The sequence below is a fragment of the Xenopus laevis genome, chromosome 6L, assembly GCF_017654675.1.
Source record: "Xenopus laevis strain J_2021 chromosome 6L, Xenopus_laevis_v10.1, whole genome shotgun sequence".
Lineage (NCBI taxonomy): Eukaryota > Metazoa > Chordata > Amphibia > Anura > Pipidae > Xenopus > Xenopus laevis.
In genome coordinates this window covers 102,067,488-102,095,298 of record NC_054381.1, presented here as the reverse complement: position 1 = coordinate 102,095,298, position 27,811 = coordinate 102,067,488, and the positions used below count along the sequence as shown (strand labels likewise).

General features: G+C 36.1%; 1 protein-coding gene across 3 annotated transcripts in view; it reads left to right on the top strand.

Annotated features, from left to right (window-relative positions):
* The window catches only part of cmahp.L (cytidine monophospho-N-acetylneuraminic acid hydroxylase, pseudogene L homeolog), a 69,368-nt gene extending 41,808 nt beyond the window's left edge, over positions 1–27,560 (top strand). For all 3 annotated transcript variants that reach the window (XM_041565277.1, NM_001086828.1, XM_041565276.1), the window contains 10 exon segments: positions 1,424–1,571; positions 2,596–2,677; positions 3,881–4,018; positions 5,404–5,539; positions 9,426–9,566; positions 11,008–11,182; positions 18,032–18,148; positions 19,409–19,524; positions 23,465–23,592; positions 27,217–27,560. In XM_041565277.1, the coding sequence (XP_041421211.1) occupies positions 1,424–1,571; positions 2,596–2,677; positions 3,881–4,018; positions 5,404–5,539; positions 9,426–9,566; positions 11,008–11,182; positions 18,032–18,148; positions 19,409–19,524; positions 23,465–23,576 (1,165 nt within the window). In that variant the 3' untranslated portion in view covers positions 23,577–23,592; positions 27,217–27,560.
* Positions 27,561–27,811: the final 251 nt, after the last annotated feature.

The following is a 27,811-nucleotide window of genomic DNA, read 5'->3' as shown; positions in this document are numbered from 1 at the left end:
CACAATTTAGTATCATCTGCAAAAATAGAAACAGTACTTTCAATGCCCACCTCCAGGTCATTAATAAACAAGTTGAAAAGCAAGGGACCTAGTACAGAGCCCTGCGGTACTCCACTAACAACACTGGTCCAATTAGAAAATGTTCCATTTACCACCACTCTTTGTAGTCTATCTTTTAGCCAGTTCGCTATCCAGGTACAAATACTATGTTCCAGGCCAACATTCCTTAATTTAACCAGTAACCTTTTGTGTGGCACTGTATCAAATGCTTTAGCAAAGTCTAAGTAAATCACATCCACTGCCATCCCAGAATCGAGGTCTCTACTTACATTCTCGTAAAAAGAAATTAAGTTAGTCTGGCAAGATCTATTACGCATAAAACCATGCTGGCACAAACTCATAGTATTATGATTTGCTATGAAGTCCAGTATCTTATCCTTTATTAACCCTTCGAAAAGCTTTCCTAATACTGACGTCAGACTAACTGGCCTATAGTTTTGAGGCTGAGAACGGGATCCTTTTTTGAATAGAGGCACCACATTAGCAATTCGCCAGTCTCTTGGCACAATACCAGATCTCAATGAATCCTGAAAAATTAAGTAAAGAGGTTTGGCAATCACAGAGCTAAGCTCGCTAATTACCCTGGGATGAATACCATCTGGCCCTGTTTTTCTCTGCACTTAACAGCCAGAAAAAGAAACAAAGTTTCTAACTTAATTGCCTTTTGGCATAGAGCCCACAACAGCCACAGCTGCATATAAAATACTTTTGTATATAAGATAAATAAGTAATTGTAACAATATAAGATAACAGGTCCCATGGGAAAATTTAGATTCACAGCTTAAAGGGCAATTCACCTTCATTAGCAAAACTGTAATAACTGGAAAAAAAACACCGAAATATGTTCAAACTTTCATAACCTGCCAAATTTTGCAAAACAAACATGGTAATTAGGGGGTGTGGCCACAACAATGAGAGTGGTTAAAATAAATTTGCCGTGGTACGTGCGCCAAGGTATGCCATATATATATATATATATATATATGTGTATATATATATATATATATATATATATATATATATATATATATATATATATATATATATATATATATATATATATATATATATATATATATATATATATATATATATATATATATATACACAGGTATGGAGTCCCTTATATGCAAACCCATTATCCATAAAACTCCAAATTACGGGAAGGCCATCTCCCATAGACTCCATTTGATCAAATAATTCATATTTTTAAAAATGATTTCCTTTTTCTCTGTAATAATAAACCAGTACCTTGAGCTTGAAAGGTTCTATCATTCACAAGTGATCAGCAGTATTTTATACAATCAGTGCTCCTGATTTGCAAATTCAAACCACATTAATCATTTTATCATTCTTTGTATAGTTATCCTACACTCAAGAAGCTCTCTGAAAAAAGACCGGATATTCCTATATATGTTGGAAAAACTGAACGCCCTGTCTTTTGGTACCTGGACAAAAGTGGGGTTAAACTTACCAATATCAATGTTGTCCCTTTTGGAATTTGGCAAGAGGTTAGTTACATTTGAAATGTTTTTTTTTCTTTCCTTAATGAGATTCTGGCAAATACTTTTTAAGATGGCTGTTTAGTTTGATGAAAGTCTGTAGCAAAATTACTTTCAAAAAATGTGCAATAGGCAGTTTGCAATCACTTCCTTTGGAGATTTTCTGGGGTTAAAAGCAGGTTTTTGCTGATCATCTAATATGCAGAATATAACTCTGCTTAACCTCTAACACAGTGTCAGTATTTACAGATAAACACATATCTATCCCGTGATCCAATAGTAATATGATGTTTATTTACACTATATAGCAGAAATGTTGTAACAGCACCAAACTTCGTTCTGAATAAATTTATTGGTGCATGGGCATAGCAGCAACTGTTCTGCTAATATTGCCAGTGGAAAGTGGCCATTGGTGATGACTACTTGTTTGCTATTTACACTATATATACATATATATACAGATTTATTAAGGATCAAGTAGTGTCTTCCCCGAAAATTCATGTTTTCAATGTTTCTTTTGGTAAAACATATACATTTTTTGGGTTAAAAAAACTATATATATATATATATATTTTTTAAACATATTTTTCGAGATTTATTATACCCCGACCCATGGCAGAGGTCTCTTGAACCATTTGAAGATGTTAATAGACTTCATGATGTTTGAGTTTTATTGGAGGGTTCTGCCTGAAAACTCGAACATTTGCTGAAAACTCGATTAATTGGAGTTTTTGGGTTGGGAACTTACTTCTAGTGATGGGCGAATTTATTCGCCAGGCGCGAATTTGTGGCGAATTTGCGCGATTCGCAGCCAGCGAATAAATTTTTTTTGAAAAAATGGGCGCCGGCGTCCAAAACGGACGCCGGCATCAAAAACGAGACGTCGGCACCATTTTGCAAATTTCCCGCTAGATTTGCGAATTTTTCGGCGAAGCGAAACGGCGCAAATTCGCTCATCACTACTTACTTCCCATTGTTTCCCATTATAAAGATTTTACTCATCTCTAAATTATAAACTATGTTCATATTTTAGGTAGATGAAAACCTAAGGTTCATGATTCTTATGGACGGTGTTCACCCTGAAATGGACACATGTATCATTGTGGAATACAAAGGTAATTTTTGATATATAAATAAACAATGAAATCCCCCTTCTATTGTTTATAAATCTATAAGAACTGTAACTTAAAGGGGATGTTCACCTATTTAATTTTTTTTAACATTTAACTGCTACCCTAGTGCTTTGCTCCCTAGCAGTCAGGCAGGGGCTTGAATGACCGTCTTTTATTTTAGTGTTTATGTTTTGTAAAGCAGATAATATAATTAATTGTGAATTGCAAATATGTTCTCACAATCATGAAAAATATGAATCACTGACAGCAGGAACTAAAAATGTTTATCCTTATAAATATATCCACCCAGACCTGCTCCCTGCGCTTCCTCTACCTCCGTCGATGAAGCCGGACGCGTTGCACTGGGAGTGGGTTAGTGCAGAGGCAACTTTTTCCAAAAATGTTCTAAAAATTCGACGTTTCAATTGTATTTATCAGTCAAAACTCAAATTTTTGGGTTAAAAAATTTTTACATTTTTTGAGATTTATTATACCCCAAAGCTGAAAATATCTTGAATCTGAAAATACTCCAGCTAAAAACTGCAGAAGTCATGTAGAAGTCAATGGCAGAGGTTTTTTTAAACCATTCATGATGTTCGGGGTTTTTTCGGTGGGTTTTGCTAAAAAAACTCATGTTTTTTGAGTTGTGAGTTTAATTGAGGAATAAAAAAATCTCACAAACCTCTAAAACTTGACCTTTGACAAATAACCACCTAAGTGTCACATTCAGATGCAAATCTCCATGATTCTAATTTACAGTACATTGCAGTGATTTTCGCCGGGCATTTCATCCATTGCAACTGGAGCAAGTTGTGGTGCATGGGATAGTATCTCTTTCATGATGACAATGCATGCGGTATCATTAATAGTATAAATATCTGATTTGTTTGGTGCAAGTCAGTTGTGTCCAAACCTTAAGGGCTACTCTGGAATTACCGCCATGCCAAGGCTGGCAGGTTTTCAAAGCATCCATATGTGCAATTGCACACAATTCAACAAGCCAGACTGATTGGCTCATAGGAACTCCCAGCAAGTTTGAAATTGTATTAATGGGCACTTTCCTTTGTCGGAAGCTTAGCATAAAATATCTTGCAACAGCTTCCCTGCCTCCACACAGGGCACTGCTATGCACTTTATGAAATTTACTTAGATTAAGGTAAGAGTTATAGTGCATGAATTCTCAATTTATCTGCTTTGTGCCCTCAGGTAATAAAATACTGAATACAGTAGACTGTACTCGACCCAATGGTGGCAAGTTACCCACAAACGTTGCTCTTATGATGAGTGATTTTGCCGGGGGAGCTTCCGGATTTCCAATGACATTCAGTGGTGGAAAATTTACAGGTAGGAGCATGGGGTTCCTCATATACCTTGCCACAGAAAAATATTTACAATGTTTTGGGGTTATTGTTATTTATTCTGTCTCTCTGTATCTTGAGATTTATTAAAACCTCCAGGATAAAACTAGAGTGCGAGGAACTAGGAGCAGAGGCCTGCATCAATTTGAAAACACCCAGGGTCGGACTGGGAAGCCTGCGGCCCACCGGGGCTGTTGTCTCAGGGCACCCCTCAGGCCCCTGCCACAACTCTAGTTCCTCTGCCTGGCCCTGTGCTGCACACTATGTTTTTGCCACAACCGGCCCAAAGAAGGGAGGTTGCGACAGGAAGATTAGTGCAGGGAGCGGGTCTGGTCCAGCGAGGGCCCACAAGACCTGGGGATCCACCGGGGTTTTATCCCAGTGTCCTGTTGGCCCAGTCCGACCCTGCAAACACCAGAGTGCATTGGGCAAAGTGCACAAAAATGACTGATTGCGGAATGTTGCACACTGCTCTCTGTTAACCCCTAGTATATTCTGGGGGTATTTTGTGTTCATTAACACACCATCTACACTGGTGCAGATTTAATATGAATTGGCATATTTGGGATAAGACATTTTGCATTGTGTATGAATTGCAATACTATTTTGGGAGGAATGTGGTGTCATGAGTTTATGTTTGATATATTGCATGAGAAGGATACAAATTTCATAACAGAACTTTGTTCGACTGTTCAGTACTATAATATTATGAATTGAATACATTTTCTATACTTTTTGAGAGAGTGTTCAATCCTCCTTATTTATTTGACCCAATTAATTCTTCTTAACTAGCAGACCCTCACTATATGATTGCTAATTAGTATAGATAACTAGATAGATTGGAAGCTAAGCCATATGCAGACATAAACATGCACACAGATGTGTGGACAGCTGGTTATAAATAGGCAACACTATTTCTGTGCTGCTGTTATTAAGAATGTCTGAACCTAATTCCACTCACATATACAGTATAAATGCAAATATAAAAAGAAGGAAGAGCTCATTTATGTGCAGCACTAGGTAAATAAAAGACACAGAATAGCTCCAATTAAAGATCCATGCACGTTTAATACCTGCTTTTGCTGTTCTGCCTTCTGTAGAGGGACAATACTGTGATCCCATTAGCAGGACCATGGATATGTCTTGACAGGTTCAGAATTTAGAACAGCAGTTGCTGTGAAACTGTGAAATAAAAAACAAAAGATTTTTTTTTAAATTTCATGGAAAATGTAGTTACAGTTGGTAATTTTGTTATAACTATTTACAGGTGATAGATCACAAGTTTCTCTTAAAATAGATAATAGTTTCAATAGAAAAGAAAGTGGGAACCCATGCTGCACACCCACTAATATTCTGTTTTTATGCTGACAGAGGAGTGGAAATCACAGTTTATCAAAACTGAAAGAAAGAAGCTGCTAAACTATAAAGCGCAGCTTGTTAAAGACTTGAACCCTCAAATCTATTGTCCTTTTGCTGGATATTTTGTTGAAGAGCATCCATCAGATAAGTATGTTAATTGTTGTTTTCAAATTTTTTGTCTGTATCTTTGGATAAGTTCGTAAAAGTATAGGGGTTATTTATTAAAGGTCAACTTATGAAATCTCGAAAAAATAGAGTTTTTTCACTAGAAAAGAAAAATATTTAGAGGGGAAAAAAATGTGTTTTATTTATACCCCGATGCTGCAAGAAGCCTGAATCCAAAATATTGCCATTTTAGACCTTTCTAGGTCTTATATAAGGCAACGGGAGAGTCACCTATGCCAATTTGAATTTAAATAGAACAAAAAGTGATGAATTTCAGTCCAACGCAGTGGGTTGCTGCAAAATCAGTGCTTTTATTCAACACAACATGTTTCGAGCTAGGCTCTTTATCAAGTGCACACTTGATAAAGAGCCTAGCTCGAAACATGTTGTGTTGAATAAAAGCACTGATGGAAGCATAGTGATTGAACAGTCTGGTCAAATCCACTCTATTTTGCCAATTTGAATTTATCATGGTCTGCGCTGGGTTTAGCTCGAAAATTTTACTTTTTCTGGGTTTTTGGGCAAAAACTTAAAAAAACGGAACGAAAAAGGCTGAAAAATTTGTACGATTCGAGTTTTCACTCAATTTTGTTGAGTTTTTACACTATCCAATTAAATCAAGGTTTTTTTTATTAATAAATATGCTCAAATTGGGTTTTTGAGTTTGGTCGAGCTTTTTTTTAATTAAAAAATTTTAGTAAATAACCCCCTTAATGTTCTTACATTGTAATAATTGCTGAAGGTACAATAGATGGCACCTTTAATATTGATCACTGCAAATGGGCTTCATTTGACATGACCTCATTCCTCATGTCAAACAACATTGAAATTAACTCACCTGGAATGAAATACTTTAAAAGCCAATAAATGAATCAGGCAATTTTTTGGGATGGTAGTGCCATTATTTACTGACAAGTACCTGCCATCACCTCAGGTTGAGGATTGCAGGTACTTGTGGGCACATGTCCTCTAGTGTGTACTCAAGTATGAAGTGGGAACCATAGGGCTGCAATTTTTCTACTGACTTTTCCATTATCCCCGAAAAAGGGTTGCAGGTAAATACAGGAGAGGATTAGCATCCATGCATGCTGCTTTTTCATATTAGTGCTTAATAATATGGATTTAGCCACAATTCACCTGTAGTCTGCATTACTAGATCCATTTGTTGCAATGTTTCAACATAAATGTAAAGAGAATGCAATTTTCCATTTTTTATGAAACAAGATGTATGCAAGGATTCCCTGATGCACAATCAATCCTGTATGTACTTATGATGTGATGCATTTCATCTAGTTGGCTTTGGTTGCTCAGTGAAGACAGTTTTGTGATGTGAACTTTCCCCTCTTCTCCCTTATACTAGTTGACAGGGAAAGCATTATTAATCAAATTAAAAATAGATCTAAGCTTGTCAGGGCTAATTTAAGGGCCCCAGTGAGGGGGGGGGGCTGGGCCTTCCACATTGATACCTTTACTTACTGGCAGCCCAGATATACTATATTCACTGGTGGCTCAACCCAGACCCATATAACCTGAACTTCCCACTACAGCCCACTCTACCAAGCTCCACAGAGTCACTCATATGCATTCCATTCCGCATACCCCCCGATCTACAGACAAAACACCAAGCTATAACCACCCCCTACAAAGAATGGATGACAGCACTTGAAGTTTGCAATCTTGCACAACCTCTCCTCTTGCCACATCTATCACATCTACCCCTATGGGGAAACTCCTTCCTCCCACATTTGCAACACATAGCAGAATACAAAATCTGGCCACAGTGGGGTCTTACACACTTGGGAACCTGCTTAAAGACGGAAGGATACGCCCCAGGAACAAACTCAAAAATGTTCAAACCCAGGAAGCTCTCTCCTGATTCTCCTATTTCCAATTGAGACAGGCCACTAATACCCAATTTCAGGGGAACACCTTGAATCTTACAGTCACTAAGATAGATTCAGCCATTAGAGCCACCTACACTAGGAAGCTCGTCACCACACTATACTCGCTCCTCATAGCCACTATGAAACCGCCATTTAATGCAGTGGGTATGGCCTGGAGCAGAGACATTCCAGAGCTAGAAGATGATGTCTGGCAAGAGGCAACTGACAGTACATATGTCTACTTGGTTTCAACTAGAGACAGACTCATTCAATTCCAAATCCTACACAGACTCCACTTAACCCCAACCAGTCTGTTTCGCATGAACAAACGCACCCCAGTGCCCTAAGTGTAGAGCCCCAGAGGCACCTTGCTTCCACCTTATGTGGCCATGTCCCAGAATCCAAGCCTTCTGGTCCCAAGTTCTCAACTACATTCAGGACAAAACAGCATTGCCTAAACTATTAAACCCCAAAGTGTGCAGTGTGGATTGGGTGTTCCCATCTTTATTGAATTAATTGATATTTTCACCTCAGCAATTACCATGTGCGACGTGATGGCTGATTCTGTTAATGCCTTTGAGAGGTACTTGGATGGTTTCTTGGACAAGCCTAATATCCAAGGTTATAGTGGCACTAAAATCTAGTTAGTTAGTATAGATGTTGGTATACATATAGTTTTGTGAGTGTATGGAGGGGTCAATGTGTGTTTGTACAGTATATGCACTGGGTTTCATTAGGAGGGTTTGAACTTGACTTGGTTTTTTTTTTCAAACCAATTTGAACACTTTGTTAGCAAATTATACACGGGGGATTTATCAAGGGTCAAAGTGAATTCGAGGGAATTTTCGAAGTAAAAAAATTTCAAAATTCAAAGTAATTTTTTGGATACTTCGAACATCAAATAGGATACTACGATTTCAAATTTACTTCAAATTTGATTCGAAGTAAAAAAGTTTGAATATTCGATAATCGTTCGAATCGTTCGATTTGAACGATTTCTTCGTTTGATCGAACAATTTTACTTTGATCGTTCGATGGCCAAATTCGGTGAAAAATCCTTCGACCTCGATATTCGAAATTCAAGTATTTAATCCGATGGTCGGATTTCGAAGTATTTTCTACTTCGAAATTCGACCCTTGATAAATCTGCCCCTATATGTCAGCTGAAAAACCACACACTGCTATAAAGCTCTGGGTCTTACCAGAATGCAGGGTGTGCTTTCAAAAAGATAACCAATAGAAATGTAAATTAATGCTTTTCTGTGTGCGCATGTAAAACCATAAGAGTTTGCAATCACTGGCACAATAATAATTGAATAGCAATAATTGGCACATTTGTCCTTTTTATTAGATTACCTACACATCACCTGCATCCAGAATCCAGAAAGCTCCAACTTAACGAAAAGGCTGTCTCCCATAGACCTTATATTATCCAAATAATCCAGATTTCTAAAAAAAATGTCCTTTTACTCTGTATTAATGAAACAGTAGCTTGTACATGATTCAAACTAAGATACAATTAATCCTTATTGGAAGCAGAACCAGCTTATTGGGTTTATTTAACATTTACATGATTTTGTAGTTGACTTAAGGTATGATCCAAATTAAAGAAAGATGTGTTATCCAGAAAGCCCCATGTACTGTGGTCCCATACCTGTATATATATATATATATATATATATATATATATATATATATATATATATATATATATAAATATATATATATTAAATACAAAAATGTAAAATGAGGGTTACTGTACAATTATTACAAATATGCTGAATAATGGTGAGTTGAAACTGACAATTACGGTAACCACATATAAATAAAATATGCATACTTTGCTCAGGTCATTTAAACAGCTGATTGGTTGCCAGGAGTTACTAGACCATTAAAACACTTTATTGTGTTAACCCTAAAATAATTTTTAGCAACAACAAAATACATGCCTAATTCTCTAACCTTTGATTATTTGAATTCCCAAAGGTACATAAAAGAGACAAATCTGAAAAATGATGCAGCTGAACTTAATATGCTAATAAGAAATACAAGTGATGTTGTTACATGGACTCCCAAACCTGGAGCAATACTGGACCTTGGAAGATTATTAATTGACCCAACAGATAAGTATGTTCTTTTCTTATTATAGTAAAGCAATATGTATAAAACAAATCTATACAGGTTACAAGTGAGGGTGTAAGTGAGGGTGTTGTGAGAGTATGTGAGCATGTAAGAGTGTATATAGGGCAGGGTGCTAGGGTGTGCAAATGTGCCAGAATGTACCTGTGAGTATGAATGGCTAAAGTGGAATCCATAAAATGTGCTTTAATAGTAAAGATCTGTGCCTCCAAAAATGCCCCTGTAGCTCCCCATCTTCATCTATGCTTATTCACTGCACATGCTCTGTGCTGCTGTCACTTACTGATCTTATGGACTGACTAGTGATGGGCGAATTTATTCGCCAGGCGCGAATTTGCGCGATTCGCCGCCAGTGAATAAATTCGCGAAACGCCCGCGAAAATTCGCAGCAAAAATTCACCGCCGTCAAAAAAAATTTTGTAGTTCCCTCGAAAGAAACTTTTAGTGGGAAATATAGAGGTCATACATTTGGAGTAAAAAAAACTTGAAAAATTCTAATTCCCTTTTTATATTGAAATATTACTGACAGGCTTTCTATTTATGTACTTATCGGGTTGTTTATTCTTTCTTTTTTAAATATACATTGTTTTTATATTTGCACCATGGGGGCAGGGTCAGACTGGGCCGGCGGATGGGCCCCAGGCTCTTGTAGCCCCCGACTCTTGTGGGCCCCACCGGCCCAGATCTGCACCCAGATCCGTGGCTTCTTCATGCTGTGACCTTAATTTGTTGGGCGGTTGTGCCAAAAAATTGCTTGTGTGCGCACACAAGCAAAGCGCTGACGCAGCAGGGGGTCCGACTGGGGGCCCTGGGCCCCCTGATTATTTCTTTAGTGCATGGCTTTAATTCAGGTTTTATATAAAGACAAACTCCACCCCTTTTTAATCCCCCTGTCCCTCCTAAAAAGGGTATGCCATTTAAATTGATAGCCCAGTCACATGTTTCATTCCACCACGTCTCAGTGATACAATTGAATGATAGTTTTGAGTGCATGCAATTACCTCTAGCTCTCCCATTTTACCTGCATTTACCAGCATACAGCGGAGGTTACTACATTTCCCTCTGCTATTTACATTATTTAATGTAGAATTAGATGTAAAGTAACTATTAGTCTGTTTTTCTTGTAGCAGATTGATCTCCTTAGCTGGTAAACTGTATGCCCTTTCTGTAATTTGGAGCTTTCTGGATAACGGGTTTCCGGATATCAGATCCCATACCCGTAGATGTATCTGTATACCATTTTTTAGAGTGAAGCCTTTGCAGTATGGTTGTATGTCTGTAATATAGAAAAGGGAAAAGTATAATAAAATTGATTTATTTGTTAGTTGTATCTGTATTAAATGTATTAGTTTAGGATTATAACATTGTATATATGTATATTTTGCATTGATTTAACATTTGTCATAACCTGTCCTTTTTTTAAATTTAGAAATGGAATTATTGATCCACCTCCTGGAACAAAAATGTTCAAAGATTCCTGGGACTATGATACGTACCTTAGTATCCATTCTTTTTCGTTTGATGATGAGATTTTTCATTATCCCTCCTGGATTAAAGAATATTTCTCCTGGGCTGGGTTTAAGGGCTATAATCTTGTGCTGAGGGTAAACATGTTCAACTTTTTTACACCATTTACTTCATAGGTGTGATATTTATATATATCATTTTATTCCATGATTCATTTAGAGTATGGATCATGTTATTTCACATGGTACAGAAAATGACATTTGTGTGTAATTCTTTAGGTGCAAGGCAGTTGTGTGAGTGAGTGTGTGTGTAAGTGTTACCCTTTTGCCCAAACTCTATGTGATTTACACCTTGCAAATTATTAAGAAAAGGGGGAAGCATCCAGGATTTGGTGCAAGTATAGAGGATTATATATATTTGCAAGTAACTATGTGAATGGCATTTAAATGCACACAATTTGCACTTGTATTCTTAAATGAATGCCGTCACTTACTGAAATATTTTAATGTCAAAAACTCCAGCCTGCAGTAATTATGGTCTCAAGGCACCTGTCCACAACTACTTATATAATATACATACATACATCATTGTACATTTCATATCACAGTCTTTTTCTGCTTTAGACAACTCTTGCTGTGGCATAAGGAATGAATTGTTAAATCAAGTTGACTATTAGCAGGAGGGCATAATGTTATGTTCTCATGGTTTTTGTCACACAAGTACCTGCACCAGTAAGTTTTAAATTCAACGTATGATCTAAATTATTGTTTATTTATAAAGCACCAACATAGTCTGTAGCACTTTAGTCCCTGTCCCAATGGAGCTTCCAATCGACGCCAACTGTTACATTTTCTGGTCAATTTTATTAGGAGCCATTTAACCTGCCTGTATGAAAGAACATGGTAGGAAATCTATTCAAGCATAGGGAGATGCAATTTTCTTGCAATTAGTGCCCTGGCTGTAATCAGAGGGTGGACTTCATAAAAGGATGCAATGTTTGGCCAATAAACATTTAAGCAGTAATGTCTTGCTAATTCAAGAAGAGGAAATTTAGTAGCTTCTACTGGATGCTCAATAAAGATAGTTGTCAGGTCAACAGTTGGTAAATGAAATTGTTGCCCTTTCCCCTGCAATTATCCTTCTCTTCTTTTAGTTGTCAGACAGTCTACAGGAACTTCTTTAGAAAACTAGATGTAAATTGTGGGCATTTTTGTGCCCACAATCATTTTAAAAATATTTGGGCATGAATTTGATCCTATAAAGCTAGTTACTTATTAAAGGACATGGAATTATTGTGCCTGCAACAGTTAACCCACAATCTGTAAAACTAGCAGCTACAAGATGTCACATTCAGTCTACTAACACTGAACGTACTTGAGTCTGGGCACAATTGCATGCACAGTATGAAAGGCTTTTAGCTGGCACATGTGCATTAGAAGCTGTGAGATTCTCAAAGCTGTGATGATGTGGTTGGTCACATGCGTACAACTGCTGCTCCAAAGATTTCACAAACATCTCAGTAACCAATGAACCTATTATGAGGATCAGCTGTCCAGTCTACTCCTCTTACATATTATTCAAGCTGGCCACACACAATAAGATCCACTCGTTTGGCAGGATCGGAAAACAAATGGATCATTTGCCCAATATGCCCAACTAAATTGGGCAATATCAGGCTAATCTGATCATCTGGCCCTAGGAATATGGGAATACAACCTGAAAATCAAACCTGCCCAATCAATATCTGGCATATTTTCTGTATTCTTTAAAGGGGTTCTTCACCTTTAAGTTAACTTAGGGGCTGATTCACTAAGGGTCGAATATCGAGGGTTAATTAACCCTCGATATTCGACTAGGAACTAAAATCCTTCGACTTCGAATATCGAAGTCGCAGGATTTAGCGCAGATAGTACGATCGAACGATCAAAGGATTATTCCTTCAATCGAACGATTAAATCCTTCGAATCGAACGATTCGAAGGATTTAAATCCAACGATCGAAGGAATATCCTTCGATCAAAAAAAGTTAGCAAAGCCTATGGGGACCTTCCCCATAGGCTAACATTGACTTCGGTAGCTTTTAGATACCGAACTAGGGGGTCAAAGTTTTTTTTAAAGAGACAGTACTTCGACTATCGAATGGTCGAATAGTCGAACGATTTTTACTTAGAATCCTTAGATTTGAAGTCGTAGTCGAAGGTCGAAGTAGCCCATTCGATGGTCGAAGTAGCCCAAAAAAAACTTCGAAATTCAAAGTTTTTTTACTTCGAATCCTTCACTCGAAGTTAGTGAATCGGCCCCTTAGTATGATGTTGAGAGTGATATTCGAAGACAAGTTGCAATTGGTTTTCATTTTTTATTATTTGTGTTATTTAGCTTTTTAATTTCAGCAATCTGGTGGCTAGGGTCCAAATTACCCAAGCATCCATGCATTGATTTGAATAAGAGAATGGAATATGAATAGGAGAGGGCCTGAATAGAAAGATGAGTAATAAAAAGTAGGGATAACATTACATTTTTATCCTTAAAGAACATTTGTTTTTTTATTTGGGGTCAGTGACCCCCATTAGAAAGAGTGGGAAGAAGAAGGCAAATATTTAAAAAACTATAAAAAAAAAAAAAAATGCTAAAAGTTAACTTAAAAGATGAACCACCTCTTTAAAAACCCTGCCGTGCCTTTAAATTTATACATATTTTCTGTAAGCCTGCATGTCATTAAAATGAACTTTCTGTGCCCTCAGAAAGCTATTAGTTTTTTATTGGTACACTAGAGGGCACATTTACAAAGCTCGAGTGAAGGATTCGAATTAAAAAAACTTCGAATTTTGAAGTGTTTTTTTGGCTACTTCGACCATCGAATGGGCTACTTCGACCTTTGACTACTACTTCGACTTCGAATCGAACGATTCGAACTAAAAATCGTTCGACTATTCGACCATTCGATAATCGAAGTACTGTCTCTTTAAGAAAAACTTCGACCCCCTACTTCGGCAGCTAAAAGCTACCGAAGTCAATGTTAGCCTATGGGGAAGGTCCCCATAGGCTTGCCAGCGTTTTTTTGATCGAAGGATATTCCTTCGATCGTTGGATTAAAATCCTTCGAATCGTTCGATTCGAAGGATTTAATCGTTCGATCGAACGAATAATCCTTCGATCGTTCGATCGTAGGATTAGCGCTAAATCGTTCGACTTCGATATTCGAAGTCGAACGATTTTAGTTCCTAGTCGAATATCGAGGGTTAATTAACCCTCGATATTCGACCCTTAGTAAATCTGCCCCTAGGTATTTTATGATCTAAGTATTCTAAAACAGATAAACAAATCTGTAATTTACAGCCAAATGATTATATTAAAATGAATTAATTTAGATGGTCTTTGAAAAATACAGACTACGTTTTAATTTTGTTTTTCCAGTATTGCTGTTTACTCAAAGTGCTTTTCTTTCTAAATATCATAAAACCTTTCTCTTGTCTCAAGGCTGTCTGGAGTTTCTAGACTGGATTTAATAATGGTTATTGCAAGAGATATACACAAAAAATAGCTCAAAATTTAAATTTTTTTCATATGAAAATTCATCTCGCCCTTGACCACCATAGGATACTGTCCCTTTCTTCCTTGGAGGAGGAGTTGGCCTAGAGGTTAAGGGGTATATTTATCAAAGAGTGAAGTTAGAGATCTCCACAGTCCTCTAGAGTGAAATTCTACCACTCTCCATTCATTTCTATGGGATTTTGAAAGGCGTATTTACTTTCACTTTCACCCTTTGATAAATACTCTTTTAAAAGTCCCATAGAAATGAATGGAGAGAGATGAAATTTCATTTGAGGACTGTGGTGATCTCAAACTTCACTCTTTGATAAATATACCCCTTAAGTGAGAAGCTGTTCATTTGGGATCTATTATGCAGCAGATCCCAGTTCAGTTCTTCTTGTCAAGTCACCTAAAAGTACAGGTATCTTCAACAAAGATACATCATATTCTCAACTCAATCAAAGAAACAAGGTAAAAAAAAGATAAAAACAAAGAATAAATATGTATATAGGTTATCGAAAACAAATTAACTAATTTATATGATAAATATATTTTGTCAAAAACAGGAACAAATATGAATAATAGATAAATATCACATTTCTTTTCTACTCATAAATCATATGGTTACAACATATATAAAAAGTACAAAATACAAATATATAAAAATATTTTTATATTTTGCCTCCTTGTTTATTTTTTTTATTACCATAGTCATATTGGTCCTAAAATTCCTTTTAGTCCTGTCTGTAATTTTTACTCCCTTTTGTTGACTGGGCAGATAGACCCCAATTTGGTTCCACATCCTGTTGATTTTTAGTTTCATATATATGTTTCTTATACTGTATGGTGGATTGTATAAAAACTAATCCACACTGTTTACAATCTTGGAATTCATTTTCTTATGCTGCAGAAGATCTCAGTACTATGAATATCAAAAAGGTATATTATTAGAAAAATGTAAAAAACAAAAAAAAACAAAAATGGTACCTTTTCTTAAATGGGCCTGCAAATTAAAGGAACAGCATACTCTAAACCTTATGTAAACAATAATATGATACTTATTGTAAAAAAAAAAATGGAACTATATTGTTAGTAATTGATATAATGTTAAATAAAATAATAAAAAAATAATAAATACTAATAAAAACAAAATTAGCGCTGTAAATCCAGACATTTGTTTCAAATACACAACAATCAATTTCATTCTTCATAAGAGAATATGCAGAAGCAATTGTGTTACATGGGGAATGACAGCCCTTGTCAGTTTTGCCTTTTCTTGTCCTATAACTTTATTTGTTAATTTGGTTGCATACAGTATTTAGACAGTTTATTAAAGTCATCCTGACACATTAAAAAAATACTCTTCAAAATATTAATGTGCATTTAAAGTTTACCTATAGGTCATGTTGATCATTTTTTTGCTGAGAGGTCTGCTTTTCTAACTTATATATATGTTAATATATTATAAAATGAAAAGTAATTAAAACATGTTTTTAGACCCAGTTTACACCATTCCAAAAAAGGTATATTGTATTAATCTACATAAGAACATTCAAAGTTAATTATACGGTATCCTCTATAATATCAGTGATTGAGCATGGATACTATATACAAAAGGGAGTATTCAGTAGATTTATATTTCATACATGTATAATGTTTCATGATAAGTGAAAAACAGATTGACCAACACAAACATCAAGAAGAATAGAACAAAACTTGAAAAAATTACCAATTTAATGAAGGATCCTTCATTAAGCTGGTATTTATTAAATGTTCTGTTCTCCGTGGTGTGTGTGTGTGCGTGTATCTATATTTATATCGTAAGGCTGCTGCACACACTTAAAAGGAGATAATGCCCTGGAACAGAAGTATTAGATATAGTTTCCAAGAAATGCTGTTGCACTCTAGGGACTTTTGCAGTAAAAAAGCTTTATTGGAATCGACGTTTCGATCCTCAATGGGGTCTTTGTATCTATATATACACACACACACAAACTATATATATATATATATATATATATATATATATATATATATATATATATATATATATATATATATATATATATATATATATATATATATATATACACACACACATAGTATTGGGACCCGTTATCTGGAAACCCATTATCAAGAAAGCTCCAAATTACGGGCTCCCATAGATTCCATTTAATCAAGATAATCCAAATTTTTCAAAATGATTTCCTTTTTCTCTATAACAATAAAACAGTAGCTTGTATTTGATCCCAACTAAGATATAATTAATCCTTATTGGAGGCAAAACCAGCCTATTGTTTAAAGGGGACCCGTCACCCAAAAAAATTATTCAAAATCGTATTTTATCACATTAGTCAAGCAAAATGAACTTTAATTACACTATATAAAATATCTGAATCTTGTTTCCTTCAGTCTGGGAACTCATAATTATAGCAAGCAGGCAGGAGCCATTTTGTGGACACTGTTATTAAGGCAAGTCTTGTATCATCTCAGAATCTTGTTTGTGCACCAGAATGGGGGACCTGATGTCCATCCCCATGCCCTGGTTACACAATTAAATGGTGAAGAGAACGAGGGAATGTGGGGAGAGCAGTGACATCTAGGAAGTGCTGAATGGAAAGTAAATTAATTGTCTGCCCCGCCTCTATGCCTAGGCATAGAGGAGGAGCAGACAATATTTGATTGACAGCTGAGATTTTTAAATGAGCTTACAACAGCTATGAATGCTTTAATAAAACATAGAAATTGAATTTCATGTTCAATTTGAAAAGGACTTTTATTATACAGATTTTTGTGTCTGGGTGACAGGTCCACTTTAATGTTTAAATGATTTTCTAGTAGACCTAAAGTGGACCTGTCACCCAGACATAAAAAGCTGTATAATAAAAGTCCTTTTCAAATTAAACATGAAACCCAAATTCTTATTTTTTTTTTAAGTATTCATAGCTATTATAAACTAATTAATGCATTAGGCATACAGGCAGTGCAGACAATTACTTTCACTTTCTATTCAGCACTTACTAGAGCACTTACTGCACTCTCTGCATTCCTCTTGTTCTCTTCACCATTTAATTGTGAAATCATGTGCATGGGGATGGACATCAGATCCCCTGTTCTGGTGCACAAACAAGATTTTGAGATAAAGCAAGGCTTGTCTTAAAGGGCACCTGTTGGGTAAATATGTTATCCCCAATCAAAGGTTCGGGCTTATAGGGAGCTCCCAGTGTGAGCAGCCATTTCCTGTTACTCGCATGCGCATAATGAAAAACTGCCAGAATTGCTCATTATGCACATGTGCGTGACGTCACATGCATGTTTCTTATGTTAATAAGAAAGTTTTATTTAAAGTATATTATATTATTGAAACATCCCCAATGTCATTAGTTCTGTTTCAGTAAAACTAATTGCCTGAAGCCTTATTTTATTTCATTGCTGTTTAATATCTGCTTTTTATAGATGATTGAAACAGATGAACACTTTGTTCCTTTGCCTAAAGGATACAATTATTTAGTGGATTTCTTGGACCTGTCCTTCCCTACTGAGAGACCTGAACGTGACCACCCATATGAAGAAGTAAGGTCTTTAACTTCTAACAAACCACTAGGGTAGGATAGGCTTGCAAAGGCTTTGCTTCAATGAGTGAGTCAGGGGCAATGCATATAAATCAATATTTATATTAGTGAAATACAACAAGTTAGGATGTTCTCCATTTTGAAAGACCACAGTTGCTTGGCAGCAGAGGACAGAAAAGAAAACTGATTTTATATTAAAAAATAATGAAAATGTTATCATAGTTTTGTAATTCTACAAGGGAACCTGGTTATCTGTATGCATATAAAATATATATCAACATATACAGTAACTATTGCACAGCTTAAAATCTACAAAGTCTTCATTTTTCCATACATATATTCCAAACATATATTGACCCCATACAGTATCTATAGCCTAACGAGTTTCATGCTTACTCAGCACTTAATCATAGGTGGTTCTTTTGATTGGTGAAATCAGTGAAGGTTGCATTTATACTATCAGGTCTACCATGAAAGTATTGTTTTTTTTACTTCGGATTTTATTTTCATAGTACACCTGCAAGACATTTAGGATATGTGTAGTGCAGAATACAAGCGTAGTAAATTATATTGTCGGGGGAATTCCAGTACCAGAGACAACTTGAGGGAAAAGACCAAGTTTATTTAAAACTAGCTGAGTATTGTAAACTTATAAAGAGTCAGAACAAAGAGATCACCAGGTCACAGGATCACAGGGAACATACAAGTATGGGAGTGAAGGGATGGGAGAGCATACAGATCTCTTCACAGCTCAGCGAAACATCAAACTGCTCTTATAGCCAAACAGGTGGCTCTGCCCTCAAGGCAAGGGTAAAAGTGACCAAGGCTAGCTTATGAATAGAATCCATCCAAGTTGGGGGAGTTCATACAATTGTATTCTGTCTCAAGATGCTTCCCAGAGGATGATACGTTTAAAAAGATTTGAGAAAATGACTGACAGAACCAAAGAAGCACTGACAATCTGCTGAGCAAAGAGTATATTTGTACATGTACATAAACATACCAAATTTCCAAATACTTTCCTGGAGTATAACATAATGACAAAACTATTCTTTTTCTTCCCCCATCCCTCTTTTCATTCTGCCCCCTTTTTTTATTTTTGCTCTTACTCATTATTATTTTATCTTTCAATGGCAACATTTTCAGAAATTGTGATTAAAAAAGTGTGATCCAGACATCAGGGGCATCAATCTGTATCTGTAATTGTTGCACTAATTGCAAAGTTTTTAATAAAAGTTTGAAAGTATTTCTTTTCCTACAGATAAGCAGTAGAGCAACTGTCATTAGGCATGTGGTGAAACATGGGCTTCTATGGGATGATCTGTACATTGGATTCCAAACCCGTATTCAGCGCAATCCAGATATCTACCACCATCAGTAGGTTCCTAGTTATTACAGATTCTATGTAATGTAATGTTAACTAACTGCACTGTTTGTATTGTAAGTTATGAAAGTCTAAACTGCACTTGGCTTCTTCAGAGAGATCAGGTTGTATGATAATAAGATCGGTGGCATGTACAAGAGATGGGACTTATATCACTTTTATTATACTTAGGGCCAGATTTATCAAGGGTTGAATTTTGAAGTACAAAAAACTTCGAAATTCGACCATCGAATTGAAAAAATTTGAATTTCAATATCGAATTCGAAGTTTTTTCACCGAAACTGGCAATCCTACGATCGAATAAAAATCGTTCGATCAAATGATTGGAACGATTTTAGCGTATGATCGAAGGATTTTTATTCGATGTGTAAAGACTTAGAAAAAGTTTGTAGAAGGTCCCCATAGGCAAACATAGCAATTCGGCAGCTTTAATTTGGCGAAGTATTGAAGTCGAAGTTTTTTTAACTTCGACCATCGAATAGGATACTACGACTCTTTAAAAAAAAGAGTCGTAGTATCCTATTCGATGGTCGAAGTGTCCAAAAAATTACTTCAAAATTTGAACTTTTTGTACTTCGAAAATTCACTCGAACCTTAGTAAATCTGCCCCTAAATCTATAGTATAATTTTAGTAATCTTAGTTAGTAATCTAAGTAATACTACTCTAGGTAACACTACTCTAAATAAATGTAGAGTTTTTTGCCAGGTGTTTGATATCAATGTCCAGTGAAAGATGTATTTGCTCCCCAAGCTTCGGTTTTATTTACTGAAACTGATTCTGTCACAATCTTTCCCTGTATTTTGCATTCTCCCCTCTATTTAAACAACATGGTAACTGTGGCTGTCCATATCTTAATAACTCCATATATATATAGCCTTCTATCCTCTTGCAGCTGTTAATAGGTTAAAGTGTGTTGTACAGCACTGCGTAAATTGTTGACAATTGTAATAAGTATAAGCTGGGGAGCAGTTGAAATAAGCCAAATCCAAGATTTGGTGCACTCAAACAATATATATGTATACATATATATTGTACAGGTGCACCAAATCTTGGATTTGGCTTAATTAAAGCCTTTTTCATCAGAATTTGGATTCACCCAGCCACGCCAAACCCAACCCCCTAAAATTACAAGACAAATGACCACATTATCAAGTAAATCACAATTTTTAAGGAACTTTTAATAAATGTCATGGCATTGGTGGTTTAAGGTTTTTTGTTTTTTTTTACAACTAGAGTTTATCTAAATTTTTTATCAAAAATGTCGACCAAACTCCCATCCACGAATTTAACTCATTTATCAATAATTCTTCTCGGGAAAAGTCGGAGCAAAAAAATTGCGACAAAATCGAGTGTCAACTAGAATCGTATGATTGAAGTTTCAAAAACTAGTACGGATCACAATGTCAAGAAGTATCTTTAGGGACATCTGCCATTGACTTCTCTATGACCTTGACAAGTTTGAGATGGAGTATTTTTGGATTTGTAGAAGCTTTGGGGTATAATAAATCTAAAAATTTGACTTTTTTCCCTCTAAAATAATAATAAAGTTTTCCCCTTAAAAAACTCAACCAGAACAATTTAATAGGGATGCACGGAATCCAGGATTCGGTTCAGGATTCGGCCAAGATTTGGCCTTTTTCAGCAGGATTCGGCCGAATCCTTGTGCCTGGCCGAACCAAATCCAAATTTGAATTTGCATATGTAAATTATGGGAAGGGCAGGATTTCACGTGACTTTTTGTTACAAAACAAGGAAGTAAACCAATTTTTTCCACGTTTTCCTTCCCAGCCCCTAATTTGCATATGTAAATTACGATTCGGTTCGGGATTCGGCCAAATCTTCCAAGATGGATTCTGGGATTCTGCCGAATCCAAAATAGTGGATTCGGTGCATCCCTACAATTTAAAGTAGGCCTCTAAGTTGCATATGCAAACTAGGGTTCTTATTCAGTTTGGGACTTGGCTGAATCCTTCATGAAAGATTCAGTATTCAGACAAATCCCAAAAAAAGTGGATTTGGTCCATATCTTATATACTAAATATATATATATACTGTATATATAGAATTGTCCAGAAGCGCCCGCACTCATACTTTAATTTGGCAGAGGTGCACAATCAAAGGTTATAATATAAACAGATGAAGGATCAGCAGTGTAGTTTGTGAAATTATTTTATTGATACAACATCTCATACAGATCAATAAAAGAGCATAATTTCACATACTACAGAGTAGTGATCAACATCACAGACTTTTTTTTATATATTACAGTAAAACCCCCATTTTACGTTTTTCAGGGGACCAGAAAAAAATGGTTTACAATTCAGGAAAATGTAAAATCAGGGACATGTATAATGCATAATGTATAGCTGGGACCACAAACAACAATGTAAAATGGGGAAAACTTAAAATCAAGGGATGTAAAATCAATCTCTCTCTCTCTCTCTCTCTCTCTCTCTCTCTCTCTCTCTCTCTCTCTCTCTCTCTCTCTCTCGCTACTTTGTTTCCATTACTTTAGTCAAGCTTTCTCCTATGTTTTCACTGTGTTTATGGTACATTTTTATAATATTTTATTTTCTATTTTAAAGACCCACTGGCCAATGGCAAGGTGGAGGGCACTTGTTTACTGCGTCTTACGTGGTACACATCACTTTTTTACACACACATATATATCTATCTATCTATCTATCTATCTATCTATCTATATATATATATATATATATTTGGCCAGTTAAACCAAAGAAGTACTTGTGTTTAAATGGAAATTATACTATACATTAAATTCTTGAGGTCTTTAGTGACGCTATAAAATATGCCACAGATTAACTGATGATAATTTAGCAGTTCACGCAGAAGCACAAGTTGTACTGCAGAAAGTGGAGGAACATCATAAACGCTTCCATTTCCTGCATGTGACCTGAGGTTTCTTGTGTTGTGGGGAAGCATGAGACACATCCCGCAGTGCGGCTCAATGGAGGATAGACTTTCGTTACTGTAATGACCACACTTGATATGCATCATGTGCAGTGCAATGTGAAGGGAAACAACAGAAACTTTCATGTACAGTAGAACCACCATTTTACACTTTTTCTAGGAACCAGAAAAAATACTGTAAAAATGTGGGGAAATGTGTTAATGCAACTTATTCAAGTATTTAAGGGATATAAGCACAGGAGTCAGTTGTACTTTGACGTACAGCAGTTACTGTGTTAATGACATGGGTTAAGCAAAGCAGCCTTAATGTTACATTATGGGAAATGTTTAGAAACAATTTTTTGGAAAAAAAATTTGATGTAAAATCTGGGAAAATATTATGTAAATCAGGGAAAAGCAGCCACTGAAAAAAATTGAATATCTTATTTTATAAACGGTCCATGTGTGGTGCACTCCCATAACTAATCAGCATATGCCTGGGTGTCATCTTGAAAATCATAAGTAAAGTTCCTCAGCAACAGATGCACTTCAGGACTTCACAATGCTGTGAAAATGAAGAAAATGTATTGTCAACATTTGGGTCACATTTTGGTATGTCTTGAGAAAGGTCCAAAATGGGACTGAAACATTGACAATACATGTTCTTCATTTCAACCACATTATGAAGTACTGGAGTGCGCCTGTTGCTGAGGAACTTTATTTAATATACACGTACAGTAGTGATATGGGGCTGGCCTGGGACCCGCGGGTGGGTTTGGGCAGAGCTCTCCATTGCACCCTCCCCATCTGCAGCCTTACTCTTTTTGCCCCATCCATTCATGATGTCAGGGATGGGGCAGGCACAGGTCTATAGATAGAGGTGACCTGCCAGGTCATGTTAGGAGCAGACAGGTTACAGTGGGGTGTTGGTCGACTTTAAGTGAACCGGACATTACTAATATACAGTACATATAATATACTGTAAATTATTGAAGGAATGTAAAATATATTCTCCTGTTTAGATTTTGGAACCATTTTCAAATCAAGCTGCCCCTAACACCTCCTGACTGGAAAGTATTCTTGGATCGAGAGAAGGAAAACAATGCAACACTACAAAACTGCAGCATCATGTAGATGAGCATATTTATGGGTATGTTCTATGAGCAAAAGTATATCTCTGCACCTAATAGGCACGCAAGTGTATAAGGAAAACTGGCAAATATGTGTTATATTTATTGATGGGCGAATTTATTTGCCAGGCGCAAATTCGTGGTGAATTCCCGTTAAAATTTTTTCGCCGTTTCGCGAATTTCGCAGGAAATTCGCAAATTTTTCGGCGAAGAGAAACGCCACAAATTCGCCCATCACTTATTATATTTTTCAAAGTACAGGTATAGTGTATTTTATCCAGAATGCTTTGCACCTGGAGTTTTCCAAATAAGGGATCTTTCCTTAATTTGGATCTGATGAGGATTTGATACTTAAAAATCATTAGAAATCATTATAAATCCAATAAAATTGTTTTGCATTATTGCCAATAAATTATTTGTAAAATTAGAATCAAACTCAGACGCCAAACTCGTTCATGCCACCTGAGGCAAGATTTTCACCTGAAATGGCACTGTAGTTTTTACCTTTTTAAAGCTTTCTTCTGGTTCAGAATTTGCCATGTACAGTATGAATCCACAGTGGTTGTGAATGTGTATTGTAACTAAAGTTGCATGGGGGGGTAGCCATTTCTCATAGTTGCACACAGACTTGGGTCAGTATTGAATAGGGCAGGCAGGGACTGGGACAGGCATCAAAATTAAAATAATCCAGAAAACCAAGAATCAGAAGTACAACTTAGACACAGTAATACCAGTACAGGTAGGATATCTGGAAACTTGTTATCCAGAAAACTCAGAATAACTGGAAGGCTGTGTCCCATAAACTACATTTTATCTAAATAATCCAAATTTTTAAAAATAACTTCCCCTCTGTAATAATTAAACAGTAGCTTGTACTTGATCCAATGGGATCCGTTATCCGGAAACCCGTTATCCAGAAAGATCCGAATTACAGAAAGGCTGCTTCCCATATAATCCCATTATAATCAAATAATCCAAATTTTTAATAATGATTGTCTTTTTCTCTGTAATAATAAAACAGTACCTTGTACTTGATCCAAACTAAGATATAATAAATCCTTATTGGAAACAAAACCAGCCTATTGGGTTAATTTAATGTTTACAGGGTTTTCTAGTAGTCATAAGGCATGAAGATCCAAATTACGGAAAGATTCCTTATCTGGAAAACCCCAAGTACCGAGCATTCTTGATAACAGGTACCTTACCTGTATTATTAATCCTTATTGGAAGCAAAACCAACCTTCTGGGTTTATGTAATGTTTACATGAATCTCTAGTAGACTTAAGCTAAGAAGCTCTAAAAGAAAGATCTGTTATCTGGAAAACCCCAGGCCCAGAGCATTCTAGATAACAGGTACCATACCTGTAATAGATACCAATAGTAAAATAAAGCCATATAAAATATGCTGTACAAAGGCAGTATGTAGTAAAACTCAGCATATTATCTAAAATCTTTTAGATTTCTCTAGTTCCATTCTCTAAAAATGTTACATATTTACCTATATTGATATGTATAACAAGTTAAATCTTTACAAAACCTTTTACTGTTTGATTTGGAGGAAGACAAACGCATAAAGTCAGAGTACAATTTGCAGGGCTCCTCAAGGTCAAATGAATATTGGAAAGATAAACCCATACTTTATATAACCATGTAATGTAATTCGAAAATGGAACAAGAGCTGCGCCTAAAAGATTCTGTTTATACCGAGTGATATAACTCATACACCCTATAGACCATCTGTGAGTTTTATTACAGGGAGGTTTTATAACAACAAATGACTGCTATATATTTGAGTAAACATCATGTCACGTCAGTCACCAGTTTAAAACTTCAAAAGAGGTAAACACATTCCTTTATGGCAATCACACAGGTTCATAAAAAACAATTCTCCCTATGCTGACTCTGTATTGTCCTTTCTTGCCACCAACACTGTCCTGGGAAAGAAAAGTTTGCTACACAGATGTTTGTATTGGCCTTGCATATCTGTATATGTATCATCGATCATCTTCCAAGAAGCCTCTTCATTAAATCAAGTTCTTCCCTATGTTGCCATTCTTCTTTAGACAGAGGAGAAACTGCACACAGACACCGTGCTTTTCTTGCTTCAAGAAGACATAACTTTATTAAAACTTCTTCATTAGCAGAAATATTTGACGTATCAGGGCCTGGACTGGACTTCAGGATAGGCCCTGGCATTTCAAGTACACAGAGGCCCAAAAGCCCCCACCAGCCCAATAAATATTGATTGTCTATGACCTCTTACAGCAGCCCCTCTGGCATTTGCCAGAATCTACAGATTGGCAGTTCAGGGGTGGATGTATCCTTTAAAACAGGCCAGGGATTAATTGATTTTGACATGTTCCCTGTAAATTTCAAAAGGAAGTAACACTCTCTTTACCTTTCCTCATGAAGTTTCACATGGAATTCATTTTCCCTCAAGCTACAGGGGCATTTGGGACTACAACAGTAAACTTCTATAAAAACGCACTGGTGATATACTGACATCTACTGTGTGAATGACAAGTTGCAGAAGAATTAAATTCAAATACCTCTGAAACAGAAATTGTATACAGAGAGAGAAAAGGAACTATACATTTTTTCTCTCTATCACTTTAAGTCCATTTATGATCAGTTATCACAATATAAATATCTTTAAAAATCGAATTTCTTTTGAAGATGCTTAGATTTAATTTCCTCCCCAGCAACATCACTACTGATATACTACAGATCACTGTTTTCAGCATTGTGGGTTTTGGAAACCTGTGCCCTGCTTTCTGTACCAATATGGCCAACTGACCTTAACAAAAGAGACAACAACATTTTCCCCTAAAGAATTGTAGTGCTTGCCCTGTGATTATGTGATTATTATTCAGTTCTTTCTTGTATATTATTCCTTAGTGCCTCTCACACTGTATGGGGTAGGTATGTGTGTGTGTGTGTGTGTGTGTGTATGTATGTATAACTTTATTAGTAAAGTGCTGTTAAGGAGCCCCAGTGCTGTACAGTGCATAAAGAGACATAGTGTGAAGGCGGTCCCTGTGCCATAGAGCTTACAGTCTAAGTGGATGGGAGGCTAACATACAGGCACAAATTGAAGATGAAAAAGTGCACAAGGTAAGGCATAGTCAGTAGACACAGGAATATGCTCCAAATGGTAGCAGCAAAGGGAGCAGCAAGATAGAAGGGTTTGAGATGAGAGGTGGCAATGGATGTGGATGGTGCGAAGAGAAGGTGGCTCTGAGAGGAGCAGAGAAGACGAGCAGAAACTTATAATGAGACAAGGGAAGAAATGTAGTGAGGAGCAGATGAGTGAAGGGTGATTTGGGTGGATAGACCATGAGCTTAGTCTTGGCCAAGTTGAGCTTGAGGTGGCGTTGGTTCATCCAGGAAGAGATAGCTACTAAGCAGTCTACTATCTGGGTTTGAACGTCAGAGGTTAGTGAGGGAGTGTCTAAATGTATCTGAATGTCATCAGTATACAAGTGATATTTAAGGCCAAATGAAGGTATTATTATTAGTAGTAGTAATAGTAGTATTTGATTAGCACATATGCTTTTGTAATGTTGGTTCAAAGACAGCACTAAAAACTTAAATGATATTTCTTCAAAATGTGTTAATGTGTTCAATGTTATTTTTTTTTGCAGATGAAGACTGCGCCAAATAATCAACACTACGACTTACTACATTTAGAAGAAAATGAAAGATCCACAAAGCTCTGTACCAAAGATTTTTTTATATGTTAAAGTGGTTTGGTTTCTTTTCCTTACTTTAATGTACATCATATTAAGACAGTATAAAATATTTAGGCATTAACTTTCCAGCAGATTTATCCCAAATGTAACTGTCCTAACCCAAATACTCTTCATTTTTATGGTCATGTCCCCTTTATTAGTTACTTATGTCAAGAAATAGAAAGGATCATTTCATTCTACATAAACATTTCATTGAAACTCAATCCAGTAATATGCCTATTAAACCTTCCAACAGACATTTTGAAATCTTTCAAACTTTCTGGAACAAAAGAAAAACCAAATCCAACTGCATTTCTTCAAATATTGTTCACAGCTGATCAATCCTCTTCCACCTAAGAAATCTTATATTTTTATCTACCTTTACTATCTCTGCTCATTTGGGATTTTTAAATATAGGTTTAGTGCAGAGAAAAGATTACATGCTAAAGTTCCATAGTTATATAGTTACCTAGTTAAATCGGGTTGGAAAAAGACAAAGTCCATCAAG